Below are 20,893 nucleotides of genomic sequence, written 5' to 3' on the forward strand. Positions count from 1 at the left end.
TGTTTTAATATTTAAAGTTGTGTTTATAACATGCAAATAGCTACTTGCAATGTGAATAAGCCACTTGAGACTGTTCATTACTGTGAAATAAGGAAGGTGCAGACATTGCAGATGTTATATATATATATAGAATAATCGAAGGATATTTTTAAACGAAAGAGAAAGGTAATATGTAAACTATGATAATGAACATTCAGTTGTGGGGAAGAAATAGTTGCCCGTTGTAGGTTATGAATGCTGCAATTTCCTATTCCCTTTTTGGTCATGTTCAATGAGGATTTGTCTAGCACTTTTGTGTATCAAATGTGAGCACGTCATGATTCTTGGGACTGTTTCTAAGGCATCCTCAATATTATAAAACTATTGATCCAGGTTTAGACCTTCTGGCGGATGGGGAGATTAAATTTGGTAAGATATAACACTGATATGATTAGATCAGTTGCTGCCCAACATGGAGTCTACCGTTCCATGGTATCATGGTTTCAATCTACCCTATAGTTTCTATTTGTAATTATACAGATGCGCACGTGTATGTCTGTGTAGCTGGGGGATCTGCACCTTGCCCATCCGGTGCCCTATTTAGCTTAGGGATTTCAAGTGTTCTAATTATAATCCATATTGTATTCAAATCTATTTCCGATTAGTCAGGTTAAATAAGATAATTTTAGTAATCAAAATTTCATTACGGATGTGTTTTATTTTACCAAATCCTACGGATGTCCAGTACCGAAGGTAGTTCAAATCTTATTGCAACAAAAAAAAAAATTCCTGTTCAGTTTTGTTTTCATTTAGTATGTCTTTGGGTTTGATTCAACTCCAAGTCTGATTAAGAAAGACCCATTTAGACTCATGCTGTGATGACCATATCTGATCTGAATCTGAAACCTTTAGAGCAGCCTTTGCTATTTCCTTTTGTAGGGCATGATAAATTGGTGCCTAATCAAACTTTTCAGGTAATTTCAGATCAAGGTCCAGATGCAGCTTATTCTTTTAGACGAGTACCTGAAAATTTTTATCTGATGACGGTAATCAGAGAACAAAAATGTATACAGGAACTTGTCTCTGAAATTCTCCATTTAACCAGTCAACGCGACTAAGTGGAAGCAGTCAGCAAATGAAGAAATATGAAGGCAAAGGTAGCTAAACGTTTGGACATCAAAAGCAGAGGACGATAATTTGAGGAGATGAAAGTCCCCAAACAGAACTATACGCCCAGAGATAAATTCGGATGAGTCCGATGCCCCACTTCACCAATCCTAATCAGCTACATCTAATGACACAACACAAATCCGAATCATACAGGCCGGATCCCGCTTTTATGAGGTCAAGTTAAGATTGAGCTAGGTCTAGCCCCACGTGGGGCAGGCCGATAACATTGCGGCTAAAAGAGAGACCTACTTCAAGTCGAAAGTACAAATTAACCAACCCTAACAACCGAGAGCCACGCCAACGCCAACTTCCGCACCGTCATATAATTGAGTGCTGCTGCTTTATTCATTTGGTGGACTACAAACAGGCCCGTGAATACCTTGGTCTTGGTTAATACCTAAAATTTAATCGTGCGTAGGCTGTGAATCTAGCTAAGCTAAAATTTGAATGGCCAAAGCATGATTTCACCGAGTCCAGGTCGATTGTTCATCACATGAAACGTAGGTCAGGTTCTGTGCGGCTGTAAGTTCGATCGGGATTAATTTTCTTCGCCTACGATGGATATGCAGATTGATGTGATTTAAATTATACATGTTTCCCGTCTTAAACAACTGTACTCTTCCTCTGAGAGGTTGACATAGTGAAAATAATACATCTCGACTCAACTCACCCACCCCCAATATTCGCATATCGGTAACCATTTCAAACATCCTGCTGTACAACAAATAATAATACAAAATAATTGGCATTAAACACTCAAAAGAGCAAGATCCTCAAGTTTAATCCAAGTATATGCACATCGATCTCGGATTCTTTTTATTGATTGCGCTGCTAGATCGGTCACCTGCCGGATCCTTGCAAATTGCTTCTCAAACCGCACCCTCACTCCGGTCTCCATCTGCATCCACCAAAATACACCAAGGAATTGTGTTGGTAATTAGTTACAAAGGGAATCGATGAGAAAACAGTTGGTAAATGCATGTAAACAATGGTTCGCTTCACGTCCAAGATAGGGAGATTTCTGAAACAGGATACAGATTCTTAGTCAGCATAACCAAGATCCATATTGAAGTTGTTAAGCATCGCCACAGGGCCATCAGCCAGATGAAGGCTGCCTGGGGCAAAAGCCAAATTTTACAAAGAAAGTTGAGCTAAGTACCAAACATTCCACATTGTCTAACAGAATCTACAAAATTATGCATGCAAAACAAAGTTTCGATTGCATCTTGTAACATAGGGAAATGATATATTCTTCTAACATGGCAACACTAGATCTATTAATCAACAGATTGATGAATAAATTCTCACAAAAGTAAAATGAAGAAAAGAAGAAAGACGGAAGTGTTCCGAACCTTTTCCAAGCAGCGTCCCGTATCCAACACATGGCAGAAATATGAGAGCTGCTTGTACAATTCAACCTCAGTGTACTGTCATAAAGTAGATTTCTTATTTTAGATGACAAAAAGGTAAATCCGAGAAATTTTCTGTTGAACAAAATGAGAAAACTATTTCACCTGCCGTACAAGATGCCCATTACAACGAGGATAATTGGGACATATGGTTCCTTTTTCTGAGTCTCCCATAACCCGCAGATTCAGCGACCTAGTAGTGTATTGACAAAGTTCATCGTCGCACTGGCACAGAAAATCACAAGTTATGGACGAGTATTTACATTCGTTCGGGAAAAGGCGTAGACCAACCACATTCACGAGAAAACTAGCCGAAACCCCATGGCGTGCAGGCAGACGTGCTTGCTAAAACTAAACGTGCATAAGAATCAAAACTGTACGGAACAACCTTCTGTCCGCGGAACAGCACGATTCAAATATATTTACCAAGAAAACAATTCAACAAGGCCATCGCCTATAGTGGCCAAAATACTTACTGTCATCAGCCCCATATAGTATTTCGAAATGAACTTCTCTGCCTGTCTTCTCACCTGTAATGCAAAAAGCATAACTCGCCTTCTTCACCATGCAAACGAATAATTATTTAAACTACTTAGTAGTGCATAACAAAGGAACCTGGTTAGCGATGATTGCAGGGGATATTCTACTTCTTTCATCTTCAATTGGACACTTAGGGCAGTGCAATTTGGTCCAGAAATTCTCACTTTCTTTATCTGTTTCAGAATCCAACTTCTCACTTCCTGAGCATTCTAGCAAACTTGACGTAGCAGGACATTCAAATGTTGTGAAACAACTGGGGCATGCTATCCACAGAGGTTGACAACCACGATATCTGCAGTTTTCAATAAACAAAAAATTACTAAATCCTCATATATTTTCAGTTCATGTAACACTTAGAACTCATGAAAGAAAAAAATTTGATCACCTCTCATTGTCATCTTCGGCATATACAAGTGTTCTGTCTAGATCTTTGTTTACAGCATCGCTGCTTTTATGCTGGAACTGCACAAAATCACCATATTTACATGGATTCCATGTGTGTGTGTGTGTGTGTTTGTAGACAGGTGGAGGGTTGCATATGGGTTGGAAGGGCTTAGTTTCTAACCTTAGATGATTCAAGCCCCAAACAATCAGCAAGACGAGCTGGGCTAGTTCCTTCTATGCAGGCACATAAACGTGATACAACAGGATGGATCTGCATGTTGACTATATCTTTTAGATGACAGAGTTAAAAGTGCAAACCTTTACTGGATATGCCAACCGCAACATCACCTGCTGTGACAAATAATAGTCAATATCGATCATCCATGTCCCATCATTGTGCTTCAGCTCATCAGGATGTCTAGCTCTTTGAGCTATTCCAGTTGAAGAACCAGATTCAGATAGTCCCTGCTTAATAGAAAATCTATACGCTTGAGATTTTGTAGCACACAGAATTTTGAAAGATTATATATGACCAATGAATTAGCAACTAACGTTTGACAAAATCCAAACAAGCTGCTTAGACTCTAAAAAGTGTCTTTTAAATCATGTCGTTTTCAATTATGAACTTCAATTTCAGGGACGGCCGCATTACAAGCTAAGTCACATGCGTATGGGTATGGAGATACGGGTACAGACACGACAACTTTAGAAAATGTGGGCAAAGGGGTACGGCAGGATATATATATGTATGTATGTATGCAAATTGCAAACTAACACAAAAAAATCAAAAGGAAAGCAACATTTAAATAAACATAAACAAGTGATATAAACAAAAACATTACATGTTCATGAACAATAATTCTAAAATAAAATGAAAACCAAGTTGAAAAAATTTAATTCAGGCAAAATTAAGTAGTTTGAATCAGTTTCTATGTAAAAAGTACCCAAGTGTGTTCAAGTACTCAGGTATTGGTACGGCAACAGGGTACGTGGACCTTATTTATGTACCCATGACTTATTATAAGAGAGGTCCCTAATCACGTCGCATGGACCTACAAAATCATAACCAAGATGTTCAGGAAGAAGAGTACAACCTGTTGACAACAAATCACATACGGGACTGTATCACCAGCAGAGCACCCAGATGAAATGCCATTTTGTTTCATCCTCAAAGCCACCTACATTAATTTCCACTTGAGAACAAATAAGAATTTCCAACACGCAATTACCAAAACAACCAGAAATTAGCTAAAGAAATTGAATATTTTGCATTATTAATTATACCTGCACGTGAGGTTGATTTTTTGCATCTGGGTATTCTTCAGGCAACTTGGTTAATGTCTTCATGATCACATACTTATCAAGCTCAATTTCACCATTCCTCATCTCCTCTTGCACCTGATTTAAATTTAAAAAAAAAAAAAGCCACTTTCAGAAACAAATTTTCTTTGGTGTAAAAGTCCAGACCAGACACATTGAGAATTGAAAACTTCAATGACATGAACATCGTACAAGCCAACCAGGAAAATTCACTTCTGATGCTAGGTCAGATCCACTGCAGCATATCATAGTTACTGTAATAAAAACAGTTAAAGAAACAACTTACTTTCATCAGACGACCATGAATTGATTCCACGACATCTTCACAAGACCTTTTAAAAGGAAGCAAAGTTATAACAGCAGTGAAAATGTTTTATGTTTTATATTGTTTCTAATGTCAACCAAGAAAATCAAACATACCCCCCAGATAAAATTTCACCAAGGCAAAAATCTCCCAACTCTTTTGAAAGTAAGCTCCAGTCACGCCTGACCATGTCAAGTCCCTTACGCTCGATTACCTACATAACACAGCAGCATCTAGAAATAAATGTAAATGAAACAACATAAACTAATTACAAATTTAAAGCAAAGAACTAACCTCATAGGGACTTCCATCATTGCTAAACTGCACTTTAACAGCTGCATATTTTTTTTTCTTTAGAAGTAGCATTCTTTTGTACAGACCATCAAGATCTATCTCTAAACATCGGTATTTTTTATTTACCTAAAAACAAGGAGAAAGCTCATAACAAACAAATTGATCAATACCAACTACCCTGAGCTGGCAAAATTCCAAATCTATTGTAAACCACAATATGCAAGAAACCCACCTCAACTTTAACCTTTGTTGCAATAGACTTAGCTTCAGAAATATCATCTAGTCCTGTATGTATCATGATCGAATCTGTATCACCATATATGACCTATTGAATCAAGAATCAACATAATCAAACTATCAGCTGCATCATTAACCAACAATAGGAAATGGAAAAAACCGAACGACCCCAAAAGGGGTTTACTGACTAAAAGTAATATTTTTTTCAAATAATTATGGTTCCATTTTGTGATGTTTCATATGGTAAGGGGTAAGACCTAATGTCTACAACACATCAATTACCGTGTCACATAGACATGCCTGAAGGCTTCTGGACATGGGTCAAGACACGACTTGGACATGGAAAAATCATATTTTGCATTTTTGGGTCAAATTTTGTAGTTTTTTTAGTAAATAATATTTTATAAACAAAATAAAAAATATATGCGACAGTTTAAAATCTTATTATGTGTGCATATGTGTGTACATCTGTGTCTCCACACTCAAGTTTCTTGAAAATGCTCTGCATCAGTGCTCACACAATCCTGCGTGACAGGCAATTACAAACCAAGCTTATCCTGACAGAGATATAAAAGGTATTTATTAGTTGGCTTGACCTTGTTGAGAGCATAGCAACAAAATGTTCAAAACTAGCTCAGTGTGTCTGATGCCAATCAGATGAGGTGTTGCTAGCCTGAGATCAAGCTACCAAGTAAACTTATGTGCAAATTACACCTGATGAGCAGATCAGCTGAGCTGAGCTGAACCTTTTAGTTTGTCCACCACATATTCTTCCAGAATCCAAACACATTGCTAATATATGTAGGAAAAGGTAGGACTACCAATTTGGCAATCTTCTTCCAAGAATCAACATGTACAAGTACTACAAGGTTTTTAGCAAAGTAAGAACCTTCATGTTCCAATCCAAGTCTGCAAGCAGGTGAGCAATTGGCAATGCTTATCTAAGGATTATTTAGCCTCTGAATCTGCAACTTTTTCTTCTTTAACCCCTTATTCATTTGTCTATATCTTCCAAACGAATCAATTTTTTCACAACCAATCTGATAACAGTGTCAAGCATATTCCAATTTCCATGATGGCATGTGAATATGTCTAGCCATAATAGTGTGGTCTACCCAATACATACTATTGCAAAGTGGCAGGTTCTGTAGATTTAGTAAATACCTCATAGTTGAGCTGGTTTTGCACAAGATCAACGGTGCTTTGTAGAATCTCTCGTCCCTACAACATAAATTAATAAATTAATTACCGAACAGATCTTACAGCAGAGACCACAATGAATTTTACTAGGGCATTTAATATTGGTGGATAATGAAAAAAACACACACAAGGCCAGTAAAAAGTGCTAAAACACAAAGGATTGAAAACATTAAAGGCAATTCGCACCTGCAGTGTTATAAGCTCAGCGAGTGGCTTGGCATAAAATCTTGAGTTAGTAAAGCCCAAACAACCATATATACTGCATGGAGATCAATTAATGTTGGTACTGAACCAAAAACTTCAAAGTTAAAGCTTCTCTTAGGAAAACATATTCACCAATTTCATCAATCAAAGGTGCACACCTATTAGCAGTAAGTTTTAGAGCTTGTTGCTGAATATCAAGCTGCTGAATCTTGTGACGGTCAGATGTATTCTTCATCCATTGCTTTACCTTTCTTCTCCGATCAACCAGAGAGTGTAATAGCTGCACATTTTTATGTTAAATTATTTTTATACTAAATTAGCCTGTTTCCACTTTGACATGGTTTCACAACATAAGAATTAATACATGAAAAAGGAAAGATAAAGATGGTATATTATGATTCAAGGTAATGATATAGAAAATCCAACTGATCATGATTACACATGATGTATATAAAAGGAACATAAACCAGATCTATATGCATGGTTAATGTGCATTAACCAAGAGCATCATTGAATATCCACATTCATGCAAGCTGCCCGCATAACTGTCGCAGCCTTGAAAAAGATTCAATGTTTCTATTGAAGATATCATGATCAGGACAGCCTAGTTACTGGCATGATCGCACACGTACAAAATTTATCATCCGAAGAGCTTATGCTACTTATAATGGAGCACCACCATGAAAAATGGAATTGGTGCATCCTTGAGGGTGAAAAAACCATCCATAAATGAGCCAATCCAGCAGACTAGTTTAGAACATTTTTTTACCTCGTTGCTTAATGAACTTTTGCAATTTCTTTGCTTGTACCTAAAACCCAATTGTGATGGCATTCTATTAGGATATAACATAAATAAGACACTCATCTACAGGGGAACAAGGGACAACATGCTGCTCTCTTTTTCATTGCACAGATGTTGGTGTCGAATGGTTTGTGAGATCCTTTCCACATCTTGATTCACAACTCTTCTTTACTACTCACCTGAACCTATTGTATATATGTATTTTTTAATGGACGACACTCTATGTCTTAAAAGTGTACATGGGTGTGAGCTTAAGCATGGCATGTGTGCTCATCACCTTGGCTGAAGTGGTCTAAGAAATGAGCCCAAATTCAAGACACAGGCAACTTGACTCCCTAAGTTTTCCCACGTTAAAAACCTGCTTTATTGACTTCATCCTGTTCCTTTTTCTTCTCATATATATATATCACAGTCACAAATAACATCTCGGAGTTTTAAATGGCCAGGTTTTTCTTAGGTATAACACGGCGAGCTTGAAAAAAAGGAAAAAATACGGTAAAAATTTTAAAAAACTAAAAATGGGGGAAAAATAAAATAAGTGAGAAATTAATAACACAAACATCAAAAGATAAGTAGATTTGTAAAAAATAAAAAATAAAAGACAAAAAAAACTGTTTGGCATTAAAAAAACTGAGAAAAATGAAAAAGTGAAAACCAAGTTTTTTCGTTTTTAACGTTTTTTTCAAAAAAAACGTGTTTTTTTTAGTTTTAAATATGTTATATGTGAGTCTTTTGTTGTTGTTTTATTATATATTTTAAATATGCATTTGAACAAATAATATGATTGTGTGTAAAATACAGTGTAAACTGTAAAGTACTTTATGGTAGTACAGTCGGTATTATTTTTCGAGTTCTCATTGAATATAATTGTGTTATTTATCATAGACTGACTGGTGGTTTTTTTCGTACAGTGAAAAGATTCAACCTGGTTGCAATTTATTAATTTCTATTATCCTTTTGTACCCCTACAACTCCTAGTCACACCTGGGCACCTGGTTACATCCCTAGTAAATGGTTTTGGATTGCTATCGTCATAGATTGGCAGAAGTCTGTCATGCTGCCTTCAAGTGTACCTGTAGGACGTGTGTGCTATAAATGTTTCACATCTCTAGCCATTATACTGCAATCGGCTAAAGATATGTGCTGTGTTTGATATTTCAAACTAAATACACCATATTGATTTGCTGTTCTGATATGGACATGTAAAACTAAATACTCCTTTCATGCTCAGCAGGCTTATCAGCTGAGGCAATAAAGGACCAAGCAAGTCATATAACTGTATGTAGCTTTCTGAATTTAACAAAAACATTCCAATTGACATCTTACGTGAACAAATATATATTAGACTAACCTACGTGATAGAGAATATTTACATTCACCAAATGACATAAACAAACAACAATTAATTTAAAAAAGAATTTAATTTATAAATTGGTTTAGACTTTAGATTTTCCAGAAAGTACCTTTGGCAGCACTCCAGTAATTTTGGTACTTGGCAAAGCAGGAATTGCACCATCTTTGTTTCTTTGAACAGTTGTGAAGCAGATATTATACTCCTATTTAAGACATGAACCAACAAAATGAAACAAATTTTGATAAAAAATACACCTCAATCATTTCGATATTGATAACCACGTGGTATTAAGTGAAGACTAAATGACAACCTGTATGATGGAAGGATAAAGACTATTGAAATCCAGAAGCAATATAAATTTGTCATAAAGTCCCTTTTTTGGTTCCAGAACCAAACCACCAGAATATGCAGGGCCTTTCTTGTGTTTTTCTTTCCCCATAGAATTAGTGCCACTTTCAGAAATATTTTGATCATCAAACCCATCCTCCATAGAGTTTTTCAGTCCTCGTTTTGTTGATGCATCCTTCCCAGTATAAGACGCTTTATCAGGCAGAATATATTTCAGTTCGTGAAATGCATGCAACAAGAGATACTCCACTCTCTGTGCTCTGGCACCCTGAAACAGTCATTTTGACAGGTCACCAATATCTTAACAAGTTCAAGCTAATAATCACTACTTGAACACAAGGACAACTTCAACAAATAAACACAGCAAACTCACTTGGAGAGTCTTTCCCCAAAGATTACCAGCAATATTTGTGAGTTGTCGTGTCAGTGGAAGCATACTCAAATGAAACATCAAACCCAGTGAAAGCCAGGCATCCGTCTCACCATGTTCAACCTGATATCATAGACTGAATAAGCATGCATATATGATAAAGTACGGGAATAATTTTCCTCATGTATAGCTTTATATCATAAGATAAAATTATTGATCTAATAAAGGTGGAGAGAACAGGTTTAAGAGGAAATACAAGTTCCAGTAGTGTGCTTGATGATTGGAACATTAAAGGAATATCCAGTGGAGAGATCTCCTTTCTGTCCTTTCCAAGCTGAGATTTTGCCAGATGTGTCAAAGAATAACTTGCCTACAAAGAGTAAGGAACGTGTTCCCCTTAGAGATCCCAATGTGATGCATCATCACCATGCAACAATCCCAATTATGTTTGCTTTTGACTATTGGAATTTCTCTTTGAAAAGCAATATGGAGCAACGCATTACCTCTTTCAAAAGTTCACGAGACGACAAATAGGTATCACATAAAAGCCTGCCTGAAATGCAAGACAATACACCAGGACTAGCTCCAGATCCAAACAAACTGCTTCCTTTTGTAAGCTTGGGCATCACAGATCGCTTTAGACGACCAATCTTGGACCATAACACATTTAGTGCCTGCATGATTTGAGTTTCAAACCTCAGACGAGGTGCAACCATTTTTGTAAATCAAGGAAATACAATTAGCAGTATGCATTTCCAACCATGTATCTCCAGCTATGTTCAGAACTGAAAGAATTTGTTACATGAGAATATTAAAGTCCATTTAGTTGCCAAAAACCAAGTGCATATTAGGTTAAGGCATCCTTGTTTGGTACAATTTTTCTGAAATAATAAGCATATAGAAACACAAACCTGTGCTCTGTGCAGAAGAACATCAATGTCAAATCCAGAGATATTGTGGCCAAGTAGCACATCACAGTCAGATTTGTGCATTTCAATCATCAAGCGACTCAAAAGGGCCCTTTCACTGCATATAAAGCCAGAAGAGATATGTAAGGGTCCAAAACCAATAATCTCATGCAACAGAGGAAATCATAAATCAAGACGCCCAAAACATAAAACCACAAAAGGAACTTATAAGCATGCCTGCTCTCAATCACCAAAACACCACATGGTGATTTTGAATTTCTATCAGCAACTTCCTTTGTGAAGCCTAACGGAAAAATTCCTCCTTCAAGCTTCCTCACAATAGTGAAATGGCTAAGGACCCCAGCCTTGTTCCACTCTGATGTCACCATGGGAACATCTACCTGAAATTTTGAAAAACTATTATCAACTTAGGAAGCCTCTAGGTAATCACACACTCATAGATGTTTAAACTTTAAACTTTAAGCTGTATCACGTGAGTGTGGATGCAGGTGCTGCACGGACATTTTTCAAGCAAATTTGGGTGAGGGTGCGGTAACAATGTGCGTATGTGCATATAAACAGAAACTTGTATGTAAAAGAAGAAAATGCCATTGAATTAGATTGTGAAGTGTACATGACAGCAAATACAAGCAACTGCACCTACAGGGTATCTGCACCTGAATTAAGTACAATGCAGCAGCATATATCAGTATATGCTGACTCCAATGTGATATAATTTCGAAACAGAAAAAGAAAAGGCATATCAAATATAAGGAGATAATTGCGAGATGAGCATCAATCTACAATACATTACATGTGGGCCAAGACAAATAGGGGAAAAGAAAATTATGGATTTTTTTATAACTTGGAAAGATTAGCTTTTTGGCTTACTTTTGCCTTGTGACAGCAAACAACAGATGCAGAAACTATCTCGTTAGTGTTCTTCCTCTCATTCACTACAGTTTTAAGGGAGAGTGAAGCAACAATTATGGGAGGAATCTCTAGCATGGCCTTTGAGGTCGAAACTGTCACATCCTTTGGAGAGTCGACAACAACCTCATATTTGCACCAGCTCACCTGCATGTGACAACAAATCTATAAGAAACATGCAGACATGTTCATGTTAAAAATAATGAGACAAAAATCTCAGAAGAACCAATACATACATGCAAGTTTGTGCATGGCCCTCATGAGACAATGTGACATACAGAATGAATAAAGTGTGCCTTAAGCATGGCAAGATAGTTGATGTCATGTTTGTTTTAATTAAAACAGAGGTTAACTTTTACCTTGACATTTATTAATTTAACAAGCAAATCTACACCTAATTTCTATAAAGTGCTGGATACATGTGACTAGCACAACTTGCATTTATAGTTGTATTTCCATGCTTGTTGCATAGGGGGAGCCAACCTACTAAACAAGCTAACAAGAAAAATCTTACCCGCTGAGGAGGTGGACAACTGAAGAACTTTGAAATGGAGATCCATGAAGGCCCTTTTATTCTTCTCTTGATTAAGAATAGCTCCAATGCACTACATAAATAAAGTCATACAGGAAGTTTCTTTTTATTCCTTTCTTTACCAAGAACAAAGCCTAACAAAAACAAGTAGATTAATTGATAGCATATAATTTCTTCAAAGGTTCTTGCATTTTTTTTTAAAGGCAGATTAACAAATATCCAGTGTATTGAATGTTGGAAACATAAAGGGCTCTTTAAGAACTGATTTACATCATGCCAGCCACTTGCACTCCATGGGATACAGTTGTCCCCATTAGCAAAGACAAAAATCAAGTGATGTAAAAATATTAAAAATGTCAAGGCACAATTTAATTGTTAGTTGAAACCCAAAAAAGTGAGAAGATGGAGACATCACCCAGCTATCCATGAGACCAAGAAACCCAATAACAACCATTCTTTATTTGGCCCACAACTACCATGGGCTGGCTCAAGGGAACAGAATCAAAGTAGGCAACATCAAGCTCATGCAGACCTTGAATTGGCTCCAAAAAGCACAGAGAAATGTTCGCCCTTTATATCAGAGGGAAGTGTTGCATCCTGCCCAAAGATAGACCAAATGTTAAGAAGATCGTTGAAACACCAACCATACAATTCAGTGCCAATAGAAACAAAAATGAAGAAGAAATAAGGATGTAGAAAACAAGCTTTTGTCAAGAACTTGAAACTTGAAAGACAATCAAATGCCAAAAACAACAGTATTAAATGTCACCTACTCTATTTGTTTCAGACATGCTTAGGCTAAGCCCCAAGGTTTGGTTGCTAGATATCTTGCCACATGAAAAACCTCTAAGCCAGTTGCACAACCTAGAAAATTTCTTTCACAAGTGCATATACATTTTTCTCTTTTTTTCATTCTTTTTTCCTTTCTTCTCTTTTTTTCGTTCTTTTTTCTTTTTCAATTTTTTTGATGTTGCATGTGGTCTTGTTTTCATTCTTTTTGTTTTTGCATTTGGTCTTGCATTTTATATAGACACACTCATGCGCATACACACACACACACACATACAATTACAGTTATGCTTCAAATACTATCATACTTTGAATACTTATATGTTTTAGGTTTTCACATATTTCTTTTTCCCATTGTTTTTTACATTGCATGTGTTTACATATAGACTCACACACACACACACACATGTGTATATATATATATATATAGCCCCCCCCCCCCCCCCCCTCTCACATTTTGGAAAAAAAAATTATGCGTATTTTTGAACATTTTTAACTTGTCATATGTAAAACTTCTGAAAAAATTTGTTCAGCCCCTGTACAAATTTTGGAAATACTATTCCCCCTCCCCCCACACCTTTCAAAAAAATTTCTCGCTCTGCCCCTGCACACAATGTGTAGTTACAGTTATACTATGGTATCATGCTTTGAATAATTTATATGTTTTTATTGTCACATAGATACATATATACATAAATATATACACACATATGTACATATGATACATACGTATAGCACACGCATACACACACAAATATATAACAATAACTAAGATTGCTTCAAGTTTCAACCAGTCAAGGACTAGACTGCCAGTTATTTAAGTTTGGGCTGCTTGTGGGCATTATGAACGTATCTTCTGGGCTCTTGCATAAATTGGTGCTGCCAGTAGTGGATTGTAGTTAGACACGTTGTGTCCAAAGAGGATTAAATATGGACAAGGTTAAGGGGGCACCTCCAGGCTCCAACATCTACGAGGCAGATTCATTCATCTGGGGCATGCGGACTTCTATCGGTTGGCTCCAACTCTATAATGTAATCTCCATAGACCCTGTTCATACTTCATAGCTGAGTTCATCGCCATTCTTCTTTTTCCTTTCTTTTTGCATAGTTTAGCTAAGCTGTTTCACAACCTTAAATCCATGGCTCTGAAGTTAGAGGGGAAGGGTTGACTTGAGATCCACGGATTTCAAGATGCAAGGTTGTATATGTAGATGCGCACACATTCCCACGCACATGTTCTATGTATTGATCTTCCTAACACTTTTTACTTGCTTCTTAGAATTGTATTGAAAGACAATTCAACGACAAGCAATGTTGACATAGAATTTGTGATTAACACTCAGAATTATTCTTTAACTAGGGTAGTAATTTTGGGTTTTAGTTTAGGCTTGTAGGTTTTAAAAATTATAATTAAAGATATTTAGAAATTAGAAGACCATATATGCACAGTAACATTGAAATGCATTAATCTTAAATTGTGAACTAGCTTGTTTAGTTTTTATGTTATATAACGCCTTAAATTTTATTTATTTGACTTCAATAAATTAGATGTTTTAAACTTTTAGTTATGATTATTATCATGTTATGAAATGTTTAATGTGTTCATCTATTTTATAATTTAATTGTTATGTTATTATAAGTTGAAATTTTTTCATTGAGAAGATTTTAGTTTGCTGTTAATCTTAATAGTTAATACTATGTTGGTTCTTTGAGACCACGAGGTGGAGATGCATGGACTGCTACATGTTCCTAGTCCTGCCTAGGCTGCAGCTATTGTTTTGAGAACATAGCACCTACCAAACTAAATGCCATTGACTAGCACTACAATAAACATTTGGTTCTCCTTCCTTTTCTTTTAGTAAGCCAAACATGTACATGGTTTTCACATTTGATGGGAGATGGCAAGCATATGGGTTTTGTCAATTAAAATAGGGTGGACCATTAACATTTGTAAACAGTACAGTGTACCAGGCCAGTCCCTTGAAAAGAAAATCTACTTAATAGACAAAAACAAACAAGAACAATAAACTAAATTGACTGCAACCAAACAACTCATTGTCGAAAGCTGCCACTATGAGTTAAATAACTAAAGCATAAAAGACTATTACCTTGAATGGATAGTTGATCTTGATAACATAGCGTTCACCAGGGGCAACATCACTTCTCTCAAAAGCATAGTTACGCTGCACAATTATATGGTGAAATTTGATCAAAAAGACAGTGAATTTAGTTACTTCAACTAGTACATATTTGAACATGAAATGGAAAGTAACAGATAAACCAGATATTGACCATCATTGATTACATTATGTTTATGTGCAAATGAGTGGTACACAACAGTTTAATCAGCAGAGATCATTTTGCAAACATGCACATGTGCAAAGTTTTGCTAAGGAAGATGCTTTATTGAGATTAACCACACAAATGTGATCCATAATGCCTAAAAACTATGCAATGGCTCTTGATCGTGTTCTGGGAATTTATCAACTATAGCTGAATCCTTGTAGATTGGCTACCAGTCATGAGCCTCTAAAAAATGTTCAACCGTTTTAATGACTACTGAGTAAAGTATATGCCACCATACCGAGGAACAACTGAACAGTTCATGTTAGCAATGATAAGCACATATGTGCATCAAAACTAAAAAACAAGCATTTAAAATAAATCCAATGATAAAAACAAAACAAAGGGAATAAAAATATATTGTCCGCACAAACCTTTACAGGAGTCATGCTGAAAGTAGAAATGCTGGCATCCATAAGGACTTTAGACAGTTCAGTCTTTAATGGTAAAGCCATCTCCTGAACCACCAAATCAAAATAGTTACTTAAAGGAAAGATTATGCTCTTCACACTAGCAACTAAATCAAGTGTTGCGCATAAAAAAACCATATACATGATAGTGCTGGTGGACATTATGGCCAGGATAAGGTAATTTACTTGTAACTTTGTTCTCAGCATTCTCGATGAGTTATCAGAGTCCTTTGCAGTCCTTTCAAGCTCCATAGTCACATCTTCTGGAAAAATGGATTCGTGTGGAATAGCAAAGATGCATCTTTGCATATTCTTTACAATAACGCAGCAGCTAGCATAGCTATTTCCCACTTTGACCTTACCATGTAATAAAAGTAAATTGTTAAAATCTTCCAGAAATCCAAAAACATGATGCTTTGTCTTCTAAATACTGCCACACAATTCAAGAATGAAAAATGTTTATGTAAGTGACTTTTAGTATAGATGCAACAACAGCATCAAATGCAGCGGTTCTGTTGACAATAGCATATGCCACTAATTCAAAGTCACCTAGCATCTCAATCTATCGTGAAACAAGTTGCAATGCAGAGTGCACATTGTATTATCATCTGCGTTGATAAACAGCCCATAAAAGGACAATTTTCATCAACTTGTATGTGTCATAAAAAAATTATATTCCTGTCTTTTTTTGTGTCAAAAGACAGAATAGAACAAACTCATGCACGTGTATGTTCTTTGTATTTGTCGAAAGATAGATGCAGACCTTTTCTGTCCAAGGGAACAAACTCATGCATGTGTGTGTTGGATACTTAGGAGCCAAAAACGGGACAGAAAAGTGCATAAAGTGGAACATTAACAGGAAAAGAAGAGAACAATGACACCATTTTAATCCAATATATGAATATAAACATGGCAAATAATTAACCAGCTAGATAAATAAGAATCTTTTAATCAAAAAGAAATAAATTTGTGCTTGGAGAGGTGGGCATTTGGTGAATCAGTTTTCAGATTTTGATGAGAAGGACCAAGAAAGAAAGGCTTGTTCCACATTTTAATGAAAATAATAGATTTGTAAAAAATGCATAGTCCATTACTAATATTTCACAACCAGCATGATTCTTGCTGACTAAAATCATGTTCTAGTCCAGTTAATTTCCAGTTTTGACTAGTAAATTTGTTCTTTAATCAAGGTAATTAATGGTTTTAAGAAGTATATTTCCAAATAAACTATCTACTGAGGTTCGTGTCAGAACCTTTTCCTTTTTAAATTATCCCTATCACTATTAACCATAAGATGTTTCCGTTGTTTTTCTCATACGAAGCACCAGCTACTGGGCCTATTTTCAGACAGTCAGCAACCAACCGAACGAGATCTACCTGACTTTTAAAAGCAGGAGACATGCTTTTGGAAAATTAAGCAATGTTACGACCAGTATATTTAACTAGTATGACGTTGCTTACATACGTTAGGCCTAAAATGTTCATTGAATAATGCAACTGTAATTCTCAAACGCATTCCAGTCTGTGTGCATCGAATCTATAAGCTCAAAATAAAATCTATAGTAGTCAAAGTTACATATAGTCAAGCACTCACCACAAAATGTCACTCAGATAACCGATTCGCTTTCTGAGCCTTCACTGTGACCTGCCTCATATACACTAGGTTCCGAGTATACAACAGAATAAGAGGAAATTATAAACCAGGTCTATTGATTTCTTAAAATTTTGAAAACTGCATTGTGAAACAAAAAGGTGTGTTTCAGAGATCAAAAAATCTCTCTCTCTCTCCCTCTCTCTCTCTCTTAGACGACTCCTGCCGTCCAAGATAAGTAGATTATTCCTAGGCAAAGACACTAATGTCAAGACGACTGGTGAGTAAACTGGAAGGCTGATGTATATTCGATTATCGATGCCAAGTATGCACCACCACAGTGACGCATGCGTTAAGGAACAAACGTCAGCGTAAAAAACAAGAGAAGAGGGAAAATAAACAAGGTACCTTTCCAAAAAGATAAATTTTTCCACGGTTCTCACCATGGAGTTCCTCGTAAGCATCAAGCACGAAAAATGGGAGTGAGCCATCTGAATCCAGGAAAAACTCCGAATTTTTTTCAAACTCCGGCTTCGACTCAGTAGCACTGTTTGCACTATTATTCTCTCCCTGCCATACTGACTGCCAACCAGCAGTTGCTGCATATTCGGGGTTACTTTTAAAAGTGATCTTCGCATTAAGGCGATGGCTGTCCTCCCTTTTCTCTTCGACCTCCACCTTCGCGACCAAATTAGGCGCAGCTACTTCTTCGCTATCACAAATTGCCGCCTCGTCAGTAACGCCTGAATTCTGCTGTCCTTGGATCCTATCTGGAACATCCTCAGAAGACTGCAATTGGGGTTTTGCATCGTGACATTGATCAAATAAGTCGTGGCTCGCAACCTTCGCTTCCTTGTTAGCCGTGTCTGTTTTGACGCCTAGAATCGCCGGTTCGTGTTTAACAACAGAATTTCCCAGAGCCGTGGCGCTCGAATTCGGGAATCTGGACATCGGTTGCGGTGCAGTGTTGAATGTGGCACCTAGAAATCACCCCAATGAATGTATCCACCATCAAGGATGAAGGAGATAATAAAACTTTAGTGCAAGACAAGAGACGGAAAACATAAAACGAACCTGGTCTTCTTCGGCGCCTCTCCCTATCAACCTCGTCAGGAGTAATCTCGGCAATCACTTGATCAATTATGCTTGCATCGTCAATGCTGCCCTTCCCCGTATTCCTCTGGAAAGCTGAAGACGTAAACATGGATGAAAGCCTCTGTTTCCCCATAAGCGCAGCAGCTGCAGAGAGGGAGGACGGCCTCTTCGCCTGGTCTTGCTCGTCCTTCTTCTTCTTCTTATTCTTCTTTGTCTCGCTCGAGTCGCCCTTCTTCCGGCGGCCACTCCTCCCGTCGTCTCCATGGTCATCTTCGGAGGATGAGCCCTCGTAGGCAGTACGCTCCCAATCCTCCTCCTCGCCGAGGTCCCCATAGCCGAGGCCATTGTCATCGACGATGAAGTCCTTGACGGCCTCCCGCCGCTTCGCGACTAAGGCGGCGTAAGCCTCCTCCGGGACGGTGTCGTAGATGGGCTCCTCGATCCTCACTTGGAAATCCACACCGGCCGCCGAGCGCCCAGACTCGCGTATGGCCTTCAGGCGCTCCAATGCGCTGGCTCGAGCAGTGTCACCGCCGGAGGGGCCCCTGGTGCTCCGCCTCCTGTTCCCTTCCTCCATTTTCTCTCCCTCTCTCTCCGGCCCTAGAGTCGCATCGCAGTTCCCATCTTCCCTCCCTCGTCGTCTGCCATTTATAGTCCCCTTCCTAGAAATGGCGGGAAACCTCTGTGGAGTTACGACCCGGTTCGGTTGTTGTCGCGCCTGATCGTCGGGTTAGCGAATCGGCGACTCCTTGGAAAGTAAACCCGGATCCAACTTGCACTGGATCCGACTTTCAATCATTTCCATAACTTGGATCTGAGTTATTCGGACTCGAACTCTGCAATTTCGGCGCAGCATTACATACCAAATACACATCCTATTACTGGTATGATCCTATTTTCATTGCCAAACAATTGTAATTGGGTCCAACTCTGTGCTGTACCCAATGAATTTGATCCATTTATATCCATATTGTAAGTTCATCTATATATACGCCTATGGAGGGCTTTTATACTATCTGGTATTCTGTCATTGGGATCTTATAGATCCATTTATTTAAGAGGATACTCTTGTTATCTTATTTGCATTGCAAAAGTAAAGCAATTGTTTAAAGTATAAATTTCGTGTTAGATTAATATATATATATATATATATACAAGCTAAAATCTTTCGGCCATCTAACTTTCATCCAATCACAGCCACTCATGCAATGCAATGCATCAAATAAGCATCTTTAAAAATACTACGAGAGGGCATAGAATTCAGTCATCCAAATATGGACAGAGTAATCCAATGGTCACATACACTGCGCAAAAAAATGATCTTAATAATGTTTCGACGATAATCATGCACTAAGTTAGTCATGTTTTAGTTTAACATGTTTTTAGAGTAATCAAAATGCGAATGACTTTTATGACATAAAATTTTCAATGGTAGAAAAACAAGTTTTTGTGTTACAAACGACATCAATCAAGACGTACTTTATGTTAGATTAATATTTGATAAGCACGATAGAATGTTCATGTTTTGTTTCCAATCATTTTTGTCAAAACTTCAGGAGGTATGATTTTGATCCCCGATCAAAGTAGTATGGGATATAAACATAACAATAAAAATAAAAAAAATAAATAACTTATATATGTATATATATTTAGAGAGAGAGAGAGAGAAAGAGAGAGGGAGAGAGAGAGAGTCAATACTGTTGATAAAAAGGTAACTCCGAGCACAAGAAGACTTTAGAAAATCCCTTCCAAGCTGTTAGCCTTCCTCTACAAGGAATGGAAGTGTGAATGAATGACAATAGAGGAAAAGGAATGAAAGTGTGGATGAATTGACAATAGAGGCATTCTATTTTCTAGTAATAACACGATAAGTGCATCCCTTTCTTGTCTTGGTTGTCATGGTCTGAGCCATTACTTTATAGTCAATATGAAAATTTGTTAATTATATATTTTTGTTAATTATATATATATATATATATATATATATATATATATATATATATATATATATATATATATAAGTTTAGTGCTCAATTTGGTGCACAGTCCCTTCCTGAATACATTCATGTCATATATATCATACGATGCATGTTGATATGCACACACAAGCATCGGCATTGCCAACTAGGGCTGCATATGAGAGAGTTAAGTTCGAGCTTGGCCAGTTTGAATTCGACTTGGCTAAAAAAACTTGAGCTCTTGTTCGGTTTGAACTTGACTCGAGCTTCTATTGACTACACAAAATCGAACTCAAACTCAAACTCGATTAGTTTAATTTGTTTAGCGTTTAAAACTCATGTGAACATTAACTCGTGTAACTTGTAGTTTTGGTAATTTTATATAGAGTACCTATTTACGACTTAAGTATAAACGAGTATGA

General features: G+C 37.1%; 1 protein-coding gene across 1 annotated transcript; it reads right to left on the reverse strand.

The window, feature by feature from the left end:
• Window positions 1-1,713: 1,713 nt before the first annotated feature.
• Window positions 1,714-19,129, reverse strand: LOC116247655 (DNA polymerase alpha catalytic subunit). Its single transcript, XM_031619894.2, has 32 exons — window positions 18,493-19,129; window positions 17,827-18,398; window positions 16,014-16,184; window positions 15,792-15,875; window positions 15,183-15,257; window positions 12,818-12,882; window positions 12,268-12,358; window positions 11,715-11,900; window positions 11,061-11,224; window positions 10,827-10,941; window positions 10,419-10,589; window positions 10,172-10,285; window positions 9,919-10,038; window positions 9,508-9,813; window positions 9,307-9,399; window positions 7,200-7,321; window positions 7,024-7,096; window positions 6,802-6,858; window positions 5,633-5,725; window positions 5,401-5,526; window positions 5,223-5,320; window positions 5,089-5,134; window positions 4,767-4,880; window positions 4,577-4,660; window positions 3,831-3,947; window positions 3,664-3,753; window positions 3,484-3,560; window positions 3,174-3,390; window positions 3,035-3,088; window positions 2,664-2,783; window positions 2,502-2,576; window positions 1,714-2,047 (listed from the first exon to the last, which is right to left on the reverse strand). The coding sequence occupies exons 1-32, from the start codon at window positions 19,088-19,090 to the stop codon at window positions 1,898-1,900; spliced, it is 4,638 nt and encodes a 1,545-aa protein (XP_031475754.1). The 5' UTR covers window positions 19,091-19,129; the 3' UTR covers window positions 1,714-1,897.
• Window positions 19,130-20,893: the final 1,764 nt, after the last annotated feature.

This window comes from Nymphaea colorata, chromosome 1 (assembly GCF_008831285.2).
Source record: "Nymphaea colorata isolate Beijing-Zhang1983 chromosome 1, ASM883128v2, whole genome shotgun sequence".
Lineage (NCBI taxonomy): Eukaryota > Viridiplantae > Streptophyta > Magnoliopsida > Nymphaeales > Nymphaeaceae > Nymphaea > Nymphaea colorata.

Excerpts from the sequence above, each read along its gene's own strand:
- LOC116247655 (XM_031619894.2), bottom strand. The coding sequence starts at position 19,090 with ATGGAGGAAGGGAACAGGAGGCGGAGCACCAGGGGCCCCTCCGGCGGT. Across the intron at positions 11,901-12,267 it reads GTTGTCCACCTCCTCAGCGG|GTGAGCTGGTGCAAATATGA; the intron begins GTAAGATTTTTC and ends TGTCACATGCAG. Across the intron at positions 4,881-5,088 it reads TTCATGGTCGTCTGATGAAA|GTGCAAGAGGAGATGAGGAA; the intron begins GTAAGTTGTTTC and ends AATTTAAATCAG.